A 16,542-nucleotide genomic window follows, 5' to 3' on the forward strand; every position below is an offset into this window, starting at 1 on the left:
GTCAGGAGACAGAGACTCCGACACTCGAGAGAGCTGCTCTCAGGACTCCGCTGAGAACAACCCCTCCACACCGCCCGCCGGCACCTGTTCCCTCCCGCTGTCTCTTCTCCCTGGGATTTCCTTCGCTGTACCCCTGCCCACTCACCCGGCTGCAGCGCGGCCCTTGAAGTGGCAATGGCATCCATGGAGGGCCGGGTCGGCAGCAGCAGAGCGAGCCAGCACGGCTCGGGACGGCCGCCCACGCTCTGGCCGGTGGTGCTGAGCGTCCAGCTGCCCCCAGGAAACTGCGGAGGAGCCGAGCTGTGCTGGGCCCCCGGGAACGCTGGGGGAGCCGAGCTGTGCCGGGCCCCTGGGAACACCGGGGGAGCCGAGCTGTGCTGGGCCCCGGGAACGCCAGGGGAACCGAGCTGTGCTGGGCCCCCGGGAACGCCGGGGGAGCCGAGCTGTGCCGGGCCCCCGGGAACGCCAAGGGAGCCGAGCTGTGCCGGGCCCCCGGGAACGCCAAGGGAGCCGAGCTGTGCCGGGCCCCCGGGAACGCCAAGGGAGCCGAGCTGTGCCGGGCCCCCGGGAACGCCGGGAGAGCCGAGCTGTGCTGGACCCCCGGGAACGCTGGGGGAGCCGAGCTGTGCCGGGCCCCCGGGAACCCGCTGGCAGCGGCGTGCGGCTCGGCAGGTAGGGCCGGCTCTCCAGCTCCCACCCCTGCCCGCCTGCCCCCTCTGGCCAGCCCTGGAGAGGTCTGCAGCCAATTTAACAAACGCTCTGCTAGGGCAGAACAGCGCTACTAATTACGCTGAGTGATAGGAGGTGCAGAGCAGCTCCAGGACAGTTTGTGATGAAGAGTATCGTCCATTATAACCAAGGACAGCCCTCGCTGGCGCTGCCGCAGCCCTGCTCGCTGTCATTACCGCAGCGCTGCTCCCGGAGACACCGGCTCACCAACAGACTGGCTCCCGCACCGCACCTGGGACAGCTTGACACCAACACCAGACTCTGGTGCCCTTCAAGGTGCAGAACTAAGAAGTGTTTCCCCTGAGCCCGCCTGGCCCTCCCGGGGCACCCGGTACCTCTGTGCGGAGGCACCGAACGAGCCGGGAGCAGCGGGGCCCTGCCCGGCCGGCACACCGCGGTGGAGCCCTGGACAGTGGCTGCAGACACTTGCGCACCAAATAGAGACGGACCCCCAGCGTGTGGAGACACAAACGTGCCGGGGACATTCTCCCCCTCCACGGGGGACATCCCCACCCCCCAGACACACCTGCGTGCCTGGAGGGCGGCCCCGGGATCCCGAGGGACAAGGACATGGGGACGCCCCCGGGCACACACGCAGACATACCACACAAGGACAGCCTCTCCCTGCGATGAGCTCGGGTGCCCAGGACAGTCCTGCCTGCTGGGGCTGTCCCCGTGCGGCTCACGGGGACCCCCGGCCTGCACAGATCCCCCACTCGTGCCGGGACACGGGGACCGTGGCCAGATACACCAGGGCAGGTCCCTCGGGGACCCGGGGGAGCAACCCCCTGTGGGGACACACACTCCACTCGTGGGGACACACACTCCACCCGTGGGGACACACACTCCACCCGTGGGGACACACACACACAACCCCGCGTGGGGACACTCACACACACACACACCGTGGGGACACACACACAAACCACCCGTGGGACACACACACACACACACACACAAACCACCCATGGGGGGGACACACACACCTCGGGGGTCCCCACAGGGTGGGGGCACAGACCCTGCCCAGGGGGTGGGGATATAACGGGGACCCCTGCGCGACTCAGGGGCTGTGGGGACAACAGCCCCGTACGGACACACAGACGCGCACAGGACACCCCACAGCAGCACCCCCGCCCCACAGCTCCCCCGGGACCTGGGTGACCCTTCCCCGGTACCGCCCCGTTCCCGCAGCCCCGTGACACACGCCCCCCGCCCGGGGCCACCTTCACGCGTGGGCACAGCGGCCGCGGCCCTGCTCACCGGCGGGCGGGGCCCGGCGGCCCGGTCCGTACTTGGCGGCCGTGAAGCGCCCCAGGCTGCCGATCGCGCGCACCGCGGCCGCCATCTTAGCTGCGCGCGAGGTCGAATGAGGGAGAGGCCGCCCGCGGGCTCGGCCACGCCGCTCCCCTTCCGCCCCATCCCGCCCACGGCTGCCCGCGGCGTTGCCTGTCCGCCGCGCCGCTCCGGCTCCAGCCTCTCCTCGCTTCTCTCTGCTCACCGCGGGAACTCCGATGTTTTTGGTCCATACCGAGCGTCAGCAGCGGGCGAGGGAGCAGGAGAGAGCGAGCAGGGGTTGGGGGACGGGCGGTGTCCCTCAGGCGGGCTGTAGGGCAGCCCGCCGGGCGGGGCGGGCGCGGGGCCCTTGCTGAGTGGCGGCGCGGCGGGCAGTGGCAGTGGCAGTGGCGGCGGCGGCAGAGCGGGGCGGTGCCGGGCGCAGGTGCGGGGCGGCCGGGCCCGGGGGGACCCGGGGAGGGTCCCTGAGGGCGGCAGGTGCTGGGCTGCTGGGTTGGGGAGCGACCAGTGTGTCGGTCCCGGTAGGAGGGGCAGCGGCAGCGAGTTGTGCTGTACGTGAGGGGCGGGAGTGCGAGGCGGGGTGTTAGTGTATTTGGGGGTCCGGCGGGGCCCTGTGAGTGTGTACCGGGGGGGCTGCCCGTGTGCGGCTGCGGGGCGGCCCTGGTTCTGCGGGGCAGGGGGGGAGCGGGCGTAGCGCGGGGTCACGGGTGGCAGTGGGCGCACGGGTGTGTGTCTGGGGGTGTCCGGTGGGCCCGGTCGGCAGCGCTGTGCGGGGGAGGCGGGGGCTGTGGCGGCTCTGGCAGCAGCTGCGGCCGGAGCGGGGCGTGCGGAGGGTCCCGGGGAGCGGCCGAGCGCTGCCTGTGGGGGGGAGGCGCCTGTTGCGGGGGTTGCGAGCGGGGCTGTGCGGGGCTGGACCCGCTGAGGAACCGTTCTGACGGTTTGGGCAGGGAAAAGCTGTTTCTGGGCCTTTGCTGGGTTGGGTTTGTGGGTGGCAGCGTGGCCGGAGCGGCTGGGGCTGCGGGACATCGCGTGGCGGGTCACAGGTGTGAGCCGGGGAAGTGGAAGGGCTGGCAGCCTATGCTGAGCTTTGAGGAGCTGCGATACCCGTGTGTGCTGAGCTTGGGACTCAAACGTGTGTATTTTTGGTAAAGAGAGCGCTCTTAGCTCGAACACTAGAAGTGTGGCAGAGCGAGGTGAATGTTGCTGATGAGGATTTGTTCTTAGGGAAACCCTGGTTTGGAAGGAGCTTTGGGAAAGGGACAGAGGAAGTTTTTGGGGCAGTGGATTCCATCTTGTTCTCCTTCCTGTGGGGGTGCCCAAGGGAAGTTACCGAGGTCGGCATCAGCGGCTGAAAGGGGGTGGTGGGGTGACATTGTGCCGAGGAGAGCGTGTCAGGAGAGTCACGCTGGCAGCGACGCTGGCCGGGCACCGGGACAATTTTCCAGGGGGCAGCAGTGGAACAGTTAGGGAGGGCACTCAGAAAGTGTGCTCGGTCACTGGGGAAGTCAGGGTTTATTTACAGGGACATCTGCAGACCACAGTCACAAGCCAGACTACTCCTGTGCTAGATTCTGTTCAAAAAGCGTAATAGGAACCAATTCTCTGCCCTTGGAGCAGCCTCTGTTTCTTCACTTGTTTGGCTCTGCGTGAAGCAGGCAGAGCGCTTACCTTGAAGTTGTTCCAAGTAGACCAGGGTGGACTAATACCGGTCTTTCTCCACCTCTCTAGATACCAAAATGAGTTCCATGCTGACCAACGCCATCAGAAACCTCCCTGCCTCCTCAGCATGGGCTGCCAGGGTCTGTAAGTACCTTTTAATAAACGTAAAGCTTGAATTGGTAAGACTCTGGTTCAAGTGTTGGGTTTGGAAAGGATGCTGGTATCTGAATCTGTGTTCTGTTATCATCTTGAAAATGACAATCTTGGTTTATTTTTTTAATTACTAACTCCATTGTTGTCCTACTTTTCCCTTCCCACGCCAGATGTGGAAGAATCTCCTGTTAATGGGTGGTACGAACTGTGTCATTTCTATGAACAGAGTAAACTAAAAATATCTCAGAGATGTTCGGGTGGAGTTGCCTTACTGTAACATCATCTTATTTTTTTAACAGTTCTTATGGAAAGTGGAAGTGTTTCTAACACTTCAGGTTTGACACCTTGTTTTTTCATGTCATGTTTTTCAGTTGCTCGATCGCTCAGCTGCTCTTCCCAGTTACAAGCCGCAGGTAAAGTGAAAACACCAGGAATCTCGTGGGGTCTGTGCTAGAAAAGACTGGTTTTGAAGCCACCTCCCGTTTCCAGAGTCTCATTTGGCAGAACTCTCAGAGAGGCAGTGCAGGCTGCCTCAGTGCGAGTGCCATTCTTGAGCTGCAAGAAGCTACAACTCGGGGCAAACCCATGTGTCCCTGGCAGAGTCCGTGTGTCCCTGGCAGAGTCTGCATGTCCCTGGCTCGCGACAGCCGTGCCCAGCCCACCGCTCACCCCACCGTCACCTGACGGCGGCTATTTCTAGAACCTGGACAAAGAGACCGAACTCGGGATTTATAAACTGCCATAACCAGACCACTTGCCCAGAGGGGAGGGGACTGTCCCTGACCAGGAGAATCCTGTGGAACCGGTGGTGGGACCAGCAAGAGGCTCAGGTCTCGGTGCAGCTGCTGCGCACACGGCGTTACGGGGTGTTAAGCTGTGGCCGTTACAAGCGGTCAGGGTGATCTGGCACCCTGGGATTAGCTGGGGAGGTGGCTCAGGTGACAGTAACACTTTGAGCTGCCTGGATTTTTAAGGCTGGTCTCAGCAGCAGCTCCCCTCATCCCCTTGGCTTTGCACAGGGAGCCTTCTGTCACCCAGAAACAGTGCGGGAGGTTCATCCTGGTGCTCATGCTTGCTTGAACACAGTATTTAGCTGGACTTAATCTGCTTTTGTGAGTTTCATCCTGTTCTGACTTGTAAAAGAAGCTGCCCTGTGCTGCCATGTGTGCTCACTAAAATTTGCAGGCCTGATGGCATTAGGAAATTGTCATTGCTCCAGCAGAGCTCTGACAGCAGCTGGATGAGCGATACTGTGTCATGACGTGGTTTGGCTTGAACCCGAGGTGCTCCAAGACCTTATGGAGAAGCAGCAAGTTACCCAGAGCAGCTCTGTGCGCTGTTCTTGCTGCTGCTTTCCTGCAGGAGTGCAAGTCAGTTGACTTCTTGAACTGGGTTTTGGTGTACATTGAATTATCTTGTCTTTACTGTGCCCAGTCGTTCCCCAGATCCAACCTCAACCTGCCCTGGCGCAACTTGAGGCCGTTTCCTCTGCTCCTGGCGCTTGTTCCTGGGGAGCAGAGCCCGACCCCCCTGGCTCCAAGCTCCTTTCAGGCAGTTCAGAGATCGAAGGTCTCCCCTCAGCTCCTGTTCTCCAGCTGAACCCCCCAGCTCCCTCAGCCGCTCCCATCACACTTGTGCTCCAGCCCCTCACCAGCTCCGTTCCCTTCTCTCCACTCGCTCCAGCACCTCAAGGCCTTTCTTGGCGTGAGGGGCCCAGAACTGCCCCAGGATTGGCGGTTTGTCCTCCCCAGGTCCCAGCACAGGTTCGGTCACTGCCCTGGGCCTGCTGGCCACACCAGTGCTGGTACCAGCCAGGATGCTGTGGCCTCTTGGGCCCCCGGGCACACGCTGGCTCATGTTCAGCCGCTGTTGACCAATGTATAACATCGCTCCTCTCTTAGCAGTCCAGCCTAAGACCAAGAAGACCTTAGCCAAAAGTGGCGTGAAGAACATTGTTGTGGTGGAAGGTGTCCGTATTCCGTTTTTGCAGTCTGGCACCACGTAAGTATTAAATAAGAAGAAAATAGATGCTGACTTGGTTAATAGTAGAATCTTTATGGAAACTGTTGTCTTGTTCATTTAAATGTGGTGATTCTAATGCCTAGAAGTGCTGAAATGACAGTCAGTTAGACTGCTCCAGTTATTCCAGCTTCCCTAATAAAAAAACGTGGTCTGGAGAAGTTTGCCCATGTATATGAATTCCGAGAAGAAGGAGGGTTTACATTGCATGTCTGGAGGATGCTGGTGAATCTAGAGCAGATGAAGAGTTTCACAAAACCAGCAGGACAGGTACAGAGAATCTGCTGGAGACACGTGTGCTGACACCAAATTCACAGCTGAGTTAGGACCAGGCCTAACCTTAGGATGGGTGGGGGATTTTGTTACTCTGTTACTGCTACTTTTCAGTGTTTTTAGCACGGCCCTTGTGTGTTGACCTGTACACAGAGTCTTCACAACCCGGGGTACGAAATGTTTGATTATCACAGGATGGTTTGGGTTGAAGGGACCTTCCCAGCACCCCAGTCCCCCTGCCATGAGCAGGGACATCTGCACCAGCTCAGGTTGCTCAGGGCCCCGTCCAGCCTGGCCTGGGATGTCTCCAGGGATGGTTCAGCCACCACCTCTCTGCCCAACCTGGGCCAGGCTCTCACCGCCCTCAGCACAAACCATTTCTTACTCAAATTTTAAATTTAATTTACAAGACTATAAATGCAGTGCAGCGTTGCTGCCGTGTCACCAGTTCTTTGGTGCTGAGCTGTGCCCACAGCGGTGGCACCGACGTCTCTATCAGTTTTTGACACCCCTAAGTTTCTGCCTTTCTTCTTTAACTTCCAGGTATGCGGACCTTATGCCACATGACTTAGCAAGAGCTGCACTGCAGTAAGTATCTAAAATACCAGAAGGGCCTAGAAAGCTCTCTTGTTGAGCTGCTGGGCTCCCAGTGTTGGTACAGTGGCTTCAACAGATCTGGAAGCCAAGGCTTTGTCTTTGTCTCTGAATGATATGAACCAGGTGCTTCATTTTTCATGGTCTGGCATCGCGCTAGTAGGTGGCTTAAGCAGTGGGGTTTACTGGAAGCCTGTGTAAAGGGCGTTGTTACGCAGAGACGGCATTGCCGTCCTGTTTGACACATTTTCCTTAATTTGAATTCTGACTGTAGTTTTCTTGATGCAGAGGTTGGAGCTGTTGGGGAGTGCTCAGAGTTCAGGGAAAAACCATCTGAGCATTCAGAGCAGACTAATGGCAGTGAGAATAACAAGTTAATTCTGTCGTGCTGCCCATCCCTGCCGTTCTGTAGTGATTTGACAAAGCCGTGGGTCCTTAGCAGCGGCTCTGCCCTGTGGGGCAGAGGACAAAGCGCTGTTGAGATGCGAGAGAAGGATTTACTGGGGGTAGAGGAGATTTTGAGGCCCGAGGAAGGATGGTGAGTTTAGGCGCAGTCGTGCCAGATCTGAACGCCGCGTGTGGCCGACATGGGCTGGGTCGCTGGATCACTCGGCAGGCAGCGTGTCAGCGGGGCGAGGGCCGCGTCCCGGGCATTGCGGGCGTTATCGTGCTGTTGAACAGAAGGTATTGGTTGGGGTGCCTTTAGTCTCATTTTTTGCTTCATAGTGCTCAAAACTCCATTTGAACCCCAGTGGCCTTAAATCTCTGGCCGCAGCAGGGCTCGCGTGTTCACCAGGGTGTTCTGGCACGCTATGCGGGGTTTTCTAACGGACTCTGAAAACGTGCTGCTCGTTTTCTGTGTCTGTTGAAGATTTACGTGGTTCCTGCGCCAAAGGGGAATGGCCTTGTTACTCCCTAAGTTACTTCCTTCTGCCTTAGATTTTTATGTCAGAACACTCCAAATGGGGGAAGGTACTGACAGCCACTTCAGAGCATGAGGAGGGGGTGGAGCAGTTGGTTTCACGAAATCATGTAATCCTTTATACTGATACTATCACCGTGATTATTCGCAGTCCTATCATACTGTCATTAAATGCACACGCTCACAAGATTCCTTGTGGAGTGGGGCAGAAGGTGCAGCTTGTTCTGCAGCCAAGCCGGTGGAAAGATGACGTTTGAGGACCGGGAGCAGGTTATTACTGACGCGGTGTGAGTTCCGTTTGTTCTGATCTCCTAGGGGCTTGCTGAACCGGACCAGCGTCCCGCGCGATGTGGTCGATTACATCGTTTACGGCACAGTCATCCAGGAGGTGAAAACCAGCAACGTTGCCAGAGAGGTGGGTTCCGTGCAGCGTCTCCCCCATGGGTCTGATTTCTGCAGCTGGTGTGGAGATGACAAACATTTGCAAAAAAACATTCCCTTATTATGGTTCGTTTAAACATCATTTGGGAACTTGAGCTGTTGTGCTGCGTTTTCTGTGAAATAACTGTGTGGGACTGTGCCTCCTGTTGAAATCTGCCACAGATCAGGTGCATGTGAGTGCCAGGAAGCCTCTGCCTTATGCTTCCCCAAAGGGAAGCCTTTGTTAATGACTGCTGATCACTCTTAACTACCAGTTGGACTCAAATGCTGGGTGTCCCAAGTGCCTGAGAGGCCAGGAGCGTGCTCTGATAAACCGCTCTGCTGTGCTATTTGTTTGTTTCAGTTGACTGATCAGATGCAGCTTTTGAAGGACCCGAGATGGAGTAGCTGGGCTGCCCTGTTTTCTGGCAGCCAGAAAGCACAATTCGTGTGTCACACACAGAAAGAACCTTGTCCCCTGCATAACGTTCCAGGGGCAGCATGTGATTTTCTGTAATCTGGAGCCTCTGCTGTTGTTCTCTGCAACCAGGCAAAGCCGTGACGCACCCTGGGCTGGGAGGGCTTGGGAGGTTGCGCGGCTTTGGCCTGGCGTATGCAAATACTTGCTTTGGTCACCTGCCAGTCAGATGAGGCTCTGTGTCATTTTAACTCGGCAACAACTGTTGAACTTTAAACCAGTTGGCCACGTCTCAACTAGGGAAGGTCTCGCTGCGCACGGCTCTCCCGGCGTGGGAGGCTTGCACGTGGTTCTCCCGGCGTGGGAGGCTTTGCTCTCAGCCGGGTCGGACGAGACGCTGCCGTCAGAAATCTGTTCTGTGCAAAACAAGTCACAGCCCCTCATTCGGATGGGTCTGAATAATTCCTTCCACGCGCCGCCTTTGCAGTTAAGGTGAAGCAAAGATGAGGTCAAGTAGTTGAAAGCTGTTTTGAAATGTTGAGGTGTGTGATTAATTTGTCCCTTTGCTAACGAGGGGCCAGCGACTGTCTGCGTAACACAACTGAGAGCCCGGCAGCCGCTCCTGTTCCCAGCCTGGGAGGGAAGAGCTGCTGCGGTGACTGCCCCAGTGAAAACCCCATGTGTTCATACTTGTTTTGAGCTCAGTCCAAGCGCAGGAGGGAGCTCTGGCCCGCGGAGCAGCAGATGCGGGTTGTAACAGTCGCTCTTTGTTGCTCGCAGGCTGCCTTGGGAGCGGGTTTCTCTGACAAAACGCCGGCCCACACCGTCACCATGGCTTGCATTTCTTCAAACCAGGCGATGACCACAGGTATGTCGCTGGAGCAGCCAGCTGGGGGTTTGAGACGGGACTCAGCAACTCTCCCTCCCTCGTCTCGCTTGCACAGCTTAGTGATTACAAGTAAACATCCCCAAAAAATCTGGAATGGAAGGAAATGGTTTCTGAACCAACAAAATATGATGCGAATTGAGTGTCTGCTGCAGACCTGCAGTGGCCTGACACCCTTTGCGTTCAGCGATAGTCTCTGCTCAGTTGTTAGCTCGGGAGGTAAAGATTTGATAAGCAAGTTGCTGCCATTCAGGCTGCTTTCAGCTTTGACTTGGCCTAAACAGAGCAAAAACCATTGAGACCCAGTTACTGTGCTGAGTCACCGGGGATACTGTTTGTGTGTGACCAAGAGAAGTGAGTTCCAAAACGAGTGTGATTCAGGACGCTTGTTCAACCTGCCCAGGCTCTGCTAGGCACGTGTTGTGTAACTCTGCCAAAGCCAGGGGCTGGAGGAGGAAATGAATGTGGTGTCCGCGTCACCACCAGGGCTGGTGTCCCTTGTCCCGCAGCCTCACGGGCGTCTCCCTCTCGCTGGCAGGCGTGGGTCTGATCGCGGCCGGACAGTGCGACGTCGTCGTGGCGGGGGGCGTGGAGTTGATGTCCGACGTTCCCATCCGGCACAGCAGGAAGATGAGGAAGACGATGCTGACCCTGAACCGAGCCAAGACCTTGGGCCAAAAGCTCGCTCTGATTTCCAAAATCCGCCCTGACTACTTTGCTCCAGAGGTAATTTTTTCCAGGCGTTTAGATATTTAAGCTTTATAAGGTGTAAAAGAGTTTGATAAGGTGTAAAACAAGTTGGCTTAGGTCATTTTTTGAACCTCAACAGAGAGGATTTGAAAAGGGAGAGCTGGCTGCCTGGGGCTCGCTTTATTGCATGCACGTGGTTAAAACTGCAGTGGATGATGCATCGCAGCATTCATGGCTCTGCATTTATTCTTACGTATTGGTTTTCAGTAAACCCAACTTATTTCGAAACTTCCCGCTCCTTCTGCAACTCCTGCACAAACTGCTGGGCACTACAAAGTAGCAGCTTTTTCCCGTCAATGTAAAACTTACGCAGGGGTCCCAAAGGGACAGAAAAAAATGTGTTCCTTAAATAATAGAAATAACAAACTTAATATCAGAGAGAAGCACCCTCAGTATATTAATTCAACTGTTGTTTGGTGTCGTGGAGTTCGTGAGAGAGGTGAATTATGACGTGGTGGAGCTGGGAAGGAAAAGCACTTTCCTCCTCAGCACCCCCGAGCTCCTGGGGAGGAAGCCCCGTGTTGGCACTGCCGGCCGCCCCGCGGGAGTGCGGCACAGGGTACGCACAGCGACGAGATCCGGGGTCCACGCAAGACGAACATTGCAGGCACAGGTGCACGCAGGGATTTCCTGCGTGCTGCTGGAGGAATAGAAGCGAAGCAGAGCTCGGCTGCTGCCTCTGGTTTTGCTTGAAGAGGTGTTTGACAAGGCGTTTTCGGGTCCCAGGATGTGTTGTGTCACCTTGGCGCACACAGCCCAGTCACCCTTCCTGGGGAACATGAAAGGCACAAGGGCGGCGCTTCGTCTGTGTGTGCAAATCAGCGCGGTTCTTGAGCCCCCGGAGGCAGCTGCAGTCTGGACCTCAGTTTTACCCGGTTTTTTTCTAAAATCTTCGCAAGTGGTGGCTCCTCTAAGACTTTGACCAGGTCACTTCTGGCGTGGTTCCTACGCGCACAGCTCCGGTACCAACTGCTCTGCTCAATCAACGGGGCTGTGCGGAGCGTAGCCAGCTCCTGAACGCAGAACGCCAGGGCCGGGATTTTCATGTGCTGTGGTTGTGCTGTGTTGCAGCTCCCAGCCGTGGCCGAATTCTCCACCAGCGAGACCATGGGGCACTCTGCCGACCGCCTGGCCGCCGCCTTCGCCATCTCCCGGCAGGAGCAGGATGAGTACGCGCTCCGCTCGCACACGCTGGCCAAGAAAGCCCAGGACGACGGCTTGCTGCTCGACGTGGTGCCCTTCAAAGTGCCAGGTCACAGCGCTTTCATTGCTACAACACACCAGTTCGATAAGGAAATACTTGATTAGAGAATGGGGGAAGTACTGGGGTCAGACTCCTAACATTCGGGGTATCCTGTGGATTTGGACTCTCTCGTATGCTGTTTCCCTGGAGGACTGCTGACACAGGAGGATGTTTCTATGCATGTGTACCTAAGTAGATAAAAATATCCTTGTGTATCTAAATTTTGTCACAAGGGAAGTCAGCACGGTTGGCCCGGGAACCCCCTGCTCTGCCGGTCAGGCAGGAGAACCCGTCATTACACCCCGAAACGGATCAAATCCTGGTCTGGTAAATCAGGCGCTGGGTGGGAAAAGCTGGAATGGGACGTGCGTGGTAGAGCCCTGCGGCCTGGTTTCTGCCCTCGTCAGCCAGCGGTTGATGTAACACCTGTTTGCTGTAATACCTGTTAATTCTGGGCACTTCTACTCTGTAATTAGTTTCCTAGACAGACCTGGCGCTTGTAGATCCACAGTTACATACGATCTTTGCACTAAAATTGGTACTTCCTGTCAACTCTACCAACTGCCTGAAGAAGGCAGTTAAAGACGCGTGTATTGGGTTCTTCCCAGTGCTTTTACTGCCTCAAAATTTGGCACACAAATGTATGCTGGTTTAGGCCCAGTTGTCCAATCTAGGCTTTATAATCTGAATTTAAACTCTTTTATCAGCTGGGTTTTCCATGCAGAGTTTCTTACAGTAAATAGAGTGCAGCGCTTCATTTTTATAGTCTTGAGGGATAAAGTAATGTAGCGTCTATTTTTAAGTGCTATTTTTTAACCATGTGAAATGTCCTGATACCATGAGTGGTTTTCCCCTTTTCCCTCCTCCCACTTGTCACAAAAACCACAGGTTTTGATTTTGTGTTTTTCCCCTGGACTCCTGAAGTGCAAACTCAGGTTTTTGCTGGCTTTCCTGCTTTCATCGTTTGGGGTTTGGTTTGTGCTTTCATCGACAGGCAAAGAAACAGTGACCAAAGATAACGGGGTCCGTCCCTCCTCCATGGAGCAGATGAGGAAGCTGAAGCCGGCTTTTGTCAAGCCCTACGGAACCGTCACCGCTGCCAACTCCTCCTTCCTGGTACCGCACCTTCCCAGCACCGCACGCTGGGGTCTGCTTCACCCTGCTCCTCCCCAGGTCCCAGCACCGGGACGGTCACTGCCCTGGGCCTGCTGGCCACACAGTGCTGGTACCAGCCGGGATGCTGTGGCCCCTTGGCCACCTGGGCACCCACTGGCTTGTGTTCAGCCGCTGCCACCAACACCCCCAGGGCCTTTTCCAGCCGCTCTTCCCCAGCTGCAGCATCCATGGGGTTGTTGTGACCCAAGCGCAGGACCCACACTTGGCCTTGGTGACCCTCAGACAAGTGGCCTCGGCCCATCGATCCAGCCAGGCAGACCCCTCTGTAGGGCCTTCCTGCCCCCAGCACATCAACACTCCCCCGGTTTGGTGGGAGCTGTGGGTCTCTCGGGTCCCCTCCAGCCGCCTCGGGAGGGCCGTCACGCTCCTTTGTGCAGGGTGTGTTTGCACAGTGAGCTCACGGGGCGTTCTGCTCCTGCAGACGGACGGCGCTTCGGCAGTTCTGCTCATGTCCGAGGAGAAGGCTCTGGCCATGGGATACAAACCGAAGGCCTACCTGAGGTAAAAGGGACGGCTGTGCGCGGCCTCTGAGCCCTGCTCCGACTTCCTTCTGCTCCTCTGTCTGTTACTGACAGCGTTTCTCCCGTGCAGGGACTTTGTGTACGTGTCCCAGGATCCAAAGGACCAGCTGCTGCTGGGGTAGGTGGCAATGATCAGGATCTTCCCCCGACAGTCTGTGCTGGCGCAACAGCCTTGACGTGCCTGACATGTTTCATTTTTGGGAAGCGTCTCATGAGCTCTTATGTCTCTTGTGGCCTCTCGCGAAGGTGGGAGAGCCGGTGCGTGAGCTGTGACTCAACAGAGGGAGCTGGCTGACGTGGGAGAGCCGCTGGGGCAGAAATCCTCACCCCAGTTTCACAGAACCACACAATGTCAGGGGTTGAAGGGCCCTGGAAAGCTCATCCAGTGCAATCCCCCCATGGAGCAGGAACACCCAGCTGAGGTTCCACAGGAAGGGGTCCAGGCGGGTTTGAATGTCTGCAGAGAAGGAGACTCCACAGCCTCCCTGGGCAGCCTGGGCCAGGCTCTGACACCCTCACCCCCAACAAGTTGCTTCTCCTCTTTCAGTGGAACCTCCTGTGTTCCAGTTTGCACCCATTGCCCCTTGTCCTGTCACTGGTTGTCACCCAGAAGAGCCTGGCTCCATCCTCCTGACACTGCCCCTTTCCATATTGATCCCCAGGAATGAGTCCCCCCTCAGTCTCCTCCTCAGGGGCACTCACAGTAGCTCCTGGGGGTCGTGTTTCAGTTGGGGCCAGGCAGGCGAACCCTAGAGAGCAGGGACGTGACGTGGGTCGCTGTGGGAAAAGGGGACGATGATGAGAGGAAACATATTCACGCAGAACTCCTGTTCCTTGACTCTTCCTCAGCCCCACGTACGCCACTCCCAAGGTGCTGGAGAAGGCTGGTCTGAGCTTGGCCGACATCGACGTCTTTGAATTCCACGAAGCTTTTGCTGTAAGTACTCGGAACGCTGAGGGTGCCCCGAGCTGTAACGTGCTGCTCTGTTTTGTGTTGGTGAGACCTCTTGTTGAGACCGTCGCTAAATGTAGATAGGGTATCATTCTGCATTTATGTCTGTAGATAAATACCATATGTATTTTAAACACGTAACATTTTTACATTGACACAGTGCATGCTAAGAGTGGCTCGAAGTCACCAAAGAAATACAGATTCTTGTAAAGTAGCACATAAAGAATATCTTGCCTTCCCAAGACCCTGTGTGAAAGAAGCCACTTGTGTGCATCACCTGCTAACCGGGGATCTGCGCTACTGTCCTGGGGGGCTTGTTCGCTGGACAGCGTGTTTTTCTCGCTCAGGCTGAGCTCACGTTGGTTAACAGGGCTGGTCCTGGAAAATGCATTTGTTCCACTGGCTGCAGCTGCTCTTGAGGTGTCTCCTGTCTGTCCGTGCTGTCCGTGGCCTTTCCTTGGAGTCTGCCCTCGCCTTGCTAATATTGCTCCTCCCTTCCTCCCTCCCAGGGGCAGATACTGGCCAACCTAAAAGCGATGGATTCCGACTGGTTTGCACAGAACTACATGGGCAGAAAGTCAAAGGTAAGAACCCAGGCAGGAGGTTTTTATCTTTAGTTTAACTTCAGGACTGATTGAATTCCCCACTGCGCAGTAGGGCTTTTGTATGTTCTACGAGGAGACGCGATGTCTCTTGAACTCTGGGTTGGCAAACCCCAGCACGAGCAGTTTCTTTGGGCATGACGGTGTTCCCGCTGTCAGCAGGAGGTGGAGATGTGGAGCTGCAACTGCTGCTGGAGCACAGGGAATTAACACGGGTGGGAGGTTCAGCCCTGGTGCTTTCCGACAGCTGGGGGACTCAGCAAAGCCTCTGCGCGGGTTTGCGCTGCCGCTGGGCGCCCGGTCCGTGCCGCTGGGCGCCCGATCCGTGCCACTGGGCGCCCGGTCCGTGCCGCTGGGCGCCCGTCTGTGCTGCAGGGCCCCTCAGGGCCGGGCTGGCCGGGGAGGTCTGGCGGTGTCAGGTGCGGCCGGTGTTGGTGCAGCGGGTGACCGTGTGTTCCTGCAGGTCGGAGCTCCTCCTCTGGGCAAGTTCAACAACTGGGGCGGCTCCCTGTCGCTGGGACACCCCTTCGGTGCCACCGGCTGCCGGCTCGTCATCACCGCTGCCCACAGGCTGAAGAAGGAGGGCGGGCAGTACGGGCTGGTCGCCGCCTGCGCTGCGGGAGGGCAGGTAACGCCGGTGACACCACTGTGCGCTGGGGCCTCTGCAGAGGGAACCGGGGGTGGACTTCTGAGCAGGGTCTGTTGTGACAGGACAAGGGGTGATGGTTTAAACTAAAGGAGGGAGATTCAGGCCGGACATGATGCAGAAATTGTTTGTGCTGAGGGTGGTGAGAGCCTGGCCCAGGTTGGGCAGAGAGGGGGTGGCTGAACCATCCCTGGAGACATCCCAGGCCAGGCTGGACGGGGCTCTGAGCACCCTGAGCTGGTGAAGATGTCCCTGCTCATGGCAGGGGGGGCACTGGGGGAGCGGGGAAGGTCCCTCCCACCCAAACCATCCTGTGATTCGGTGATTCCCAAATTGTGGTTGTGAGCACCATTCTTCTCATCTTGGGAAGAAAGATCCTCACAAGGAGAGCGGGTGAGGCGGTTCCGGAGCCCGCAGGCTGTGCCGGGAGGTGACTGGGGCAGTTCTGTAGCCCGAGGGCGCTGGTCCCAGCGTGTCCCCTCCCCGAACTCCTCGTTTGTCCCCGGCAGAGCCGGACGCGTGCGCCAGGCTGGGCTGCGCTGCCTCGGCCGAGGCGCATCGGTGCCGTCTGTGCGTCGAACCGCCAGAACCCGCCCAGCGCGCAGCTCTGCGTTTTCATCTCCTCTTTCACTTGAAGGCAGCCAGGCGATGGGCGTCTGCTGGGGTGTGTGTCTGATCATCAGTCCTTTGGTGACCGTTCTCTCCTCCCTCCAGGGCCACGCGATGATCGTGGAGCTCTACCCTCAGTAATGGACGGGGAGGTGCCGAGCGCTCAGTGTCCTGTGCCTGGCAATGCCATTTCAATGCACTAATGAAACACACACAGTCCTTCTCGGAAAGGAGTTTTGGTGGCCTTTGTAAATACCCTTTTAGCTACTCAGCTGCTGATTTTCAACTAATGAACACACCCTAAGAAATATTCTGCTCCAGGAGAGCAAATGTTAAAGTGGCTTTTAGTCTCTGCAGGGCCCCTGTAACCTCTCCCCTTTCTGCTGTAACTCTTCAATAACCAGGAGGAGAAAAATTGCAAAGCGTGTACAGCGAGTTGAGCTTGGACAGAAGGAGATTGTGAGGTTCTGGGGGTCGGTGGCTGAGATCTGAGTCAACCTGGCCTGGGAGGCAATCCATTTTTTATTAAAACAAGAAGCGAGTAGCCTGACCTGGTTTGTGAGGAGGGCGTTTGCTGCACGGTGCCCGAACAGCAATGGAATTAGCAAATTGCTTCTGACAAGTGAGCGTCGCTGCTGTCAGCCACAATAAACAGGGAAAACAACAAAGCCTGGCTC

The 16,542-nt window shown here is 57.0% G+C and overlaps 2 protein-coding genes across 6 annotated transcripts in view; one reads left to right on the forward strand and one right to left on the reverse strand.

Moving 5' to 3' along the window:
• The window catches only part of HADHA (hydroxyacyl-CoA dehydrogenase trifunctional multienzyme complex subunit alpha), a 28,399-nt gene extending 26,264 nt beyond the window's left edge, over nt 1–2,135 (reverse strand). Inside the window, exon 1 of one of the 2 annotated variants that reach the window (XM_065834995.2) lies at nt 1,990–2,135. In XM_065834995.2, the coding sequence (XP_065691067.1) occupies nt 1,990–2,074 (85 nt within the window). In that variant the 5' untranslated portion in view covers nt 2,075–2,135. Of the gene's footprint in view, nt 1–145; nt 752–1,989 lie in introns of those variants that run through there. The other variant, XM_071807214.1, reaches the window with a different exon arrangement.
• Nucleotides 2,136–2,360: 225 nt separating this feature from the next.
• On the forward strand, nt 2,361–16,533 carry HADHB (hydroxyacyl-CoA dehydrogenase trifunctional multienzyme complex subunit beta). Of its 4 annotated transcripts, none has more exons than XM_065834888.2 (16): nt 2,361–2,446; nt 3,751–3,825; nt 4,206–4,247; nt 5,736–5,835; nt 6,670–6,714; nt 7,958–8,057; nt 9,261–9,348; nt 9,905–10,092; nt 11,188–11,368; nt 12,354–12,475; nt 12,957–13,036; nt 13,127–13,174; nt 13,906–13,993; nt 14,518–14,592; nt 15,074–15,238; nt 15,971–16,533. In XM_065834888.2, the coding sequence occupies exons 2-16, from the start codon at nt 3,759–3,761 to the stop codon at nt 16,004–16,006; spliced, it is 1,425 nt and encodes a 474-aa protein (XP_065690960.1). In that variant the 5' UTR covers nt 2,361–2,446; nt 3,751–3,758; the 3' UTR covers nt 16,007–16,533. The 4 variants fall into 4 exon arrangements, with proteins under 4 accessions (XP_065690960.1, XP_065690961.1, XP_065690965.1 ...); XM_065834889.2 differs by having other exon boundaries at nt 2,445–2,573; XM_065834893.2 differs by having other exon boundaries at nt 2,445–2,573; nt 5,739–5,835.
• The last annotated feature ends 9 nt before the right edge of the window (nt 16,534–16,542 follow it).

Source organism: Patagioenas fasciata, chromosome 3, assembly GCF_037038585.1.
Source record: "Patagioenas fasciata isolate bPatFas1 chromosome 3, bPatFas1.hap1, whole genome shotgun sequence".
Taxonomy (NCBI): Eukaryota; Metazoa; Chordata; class Aves; order Columbiformes; family Columbidae; genus Patagioenas; species Patagioenas fasciata.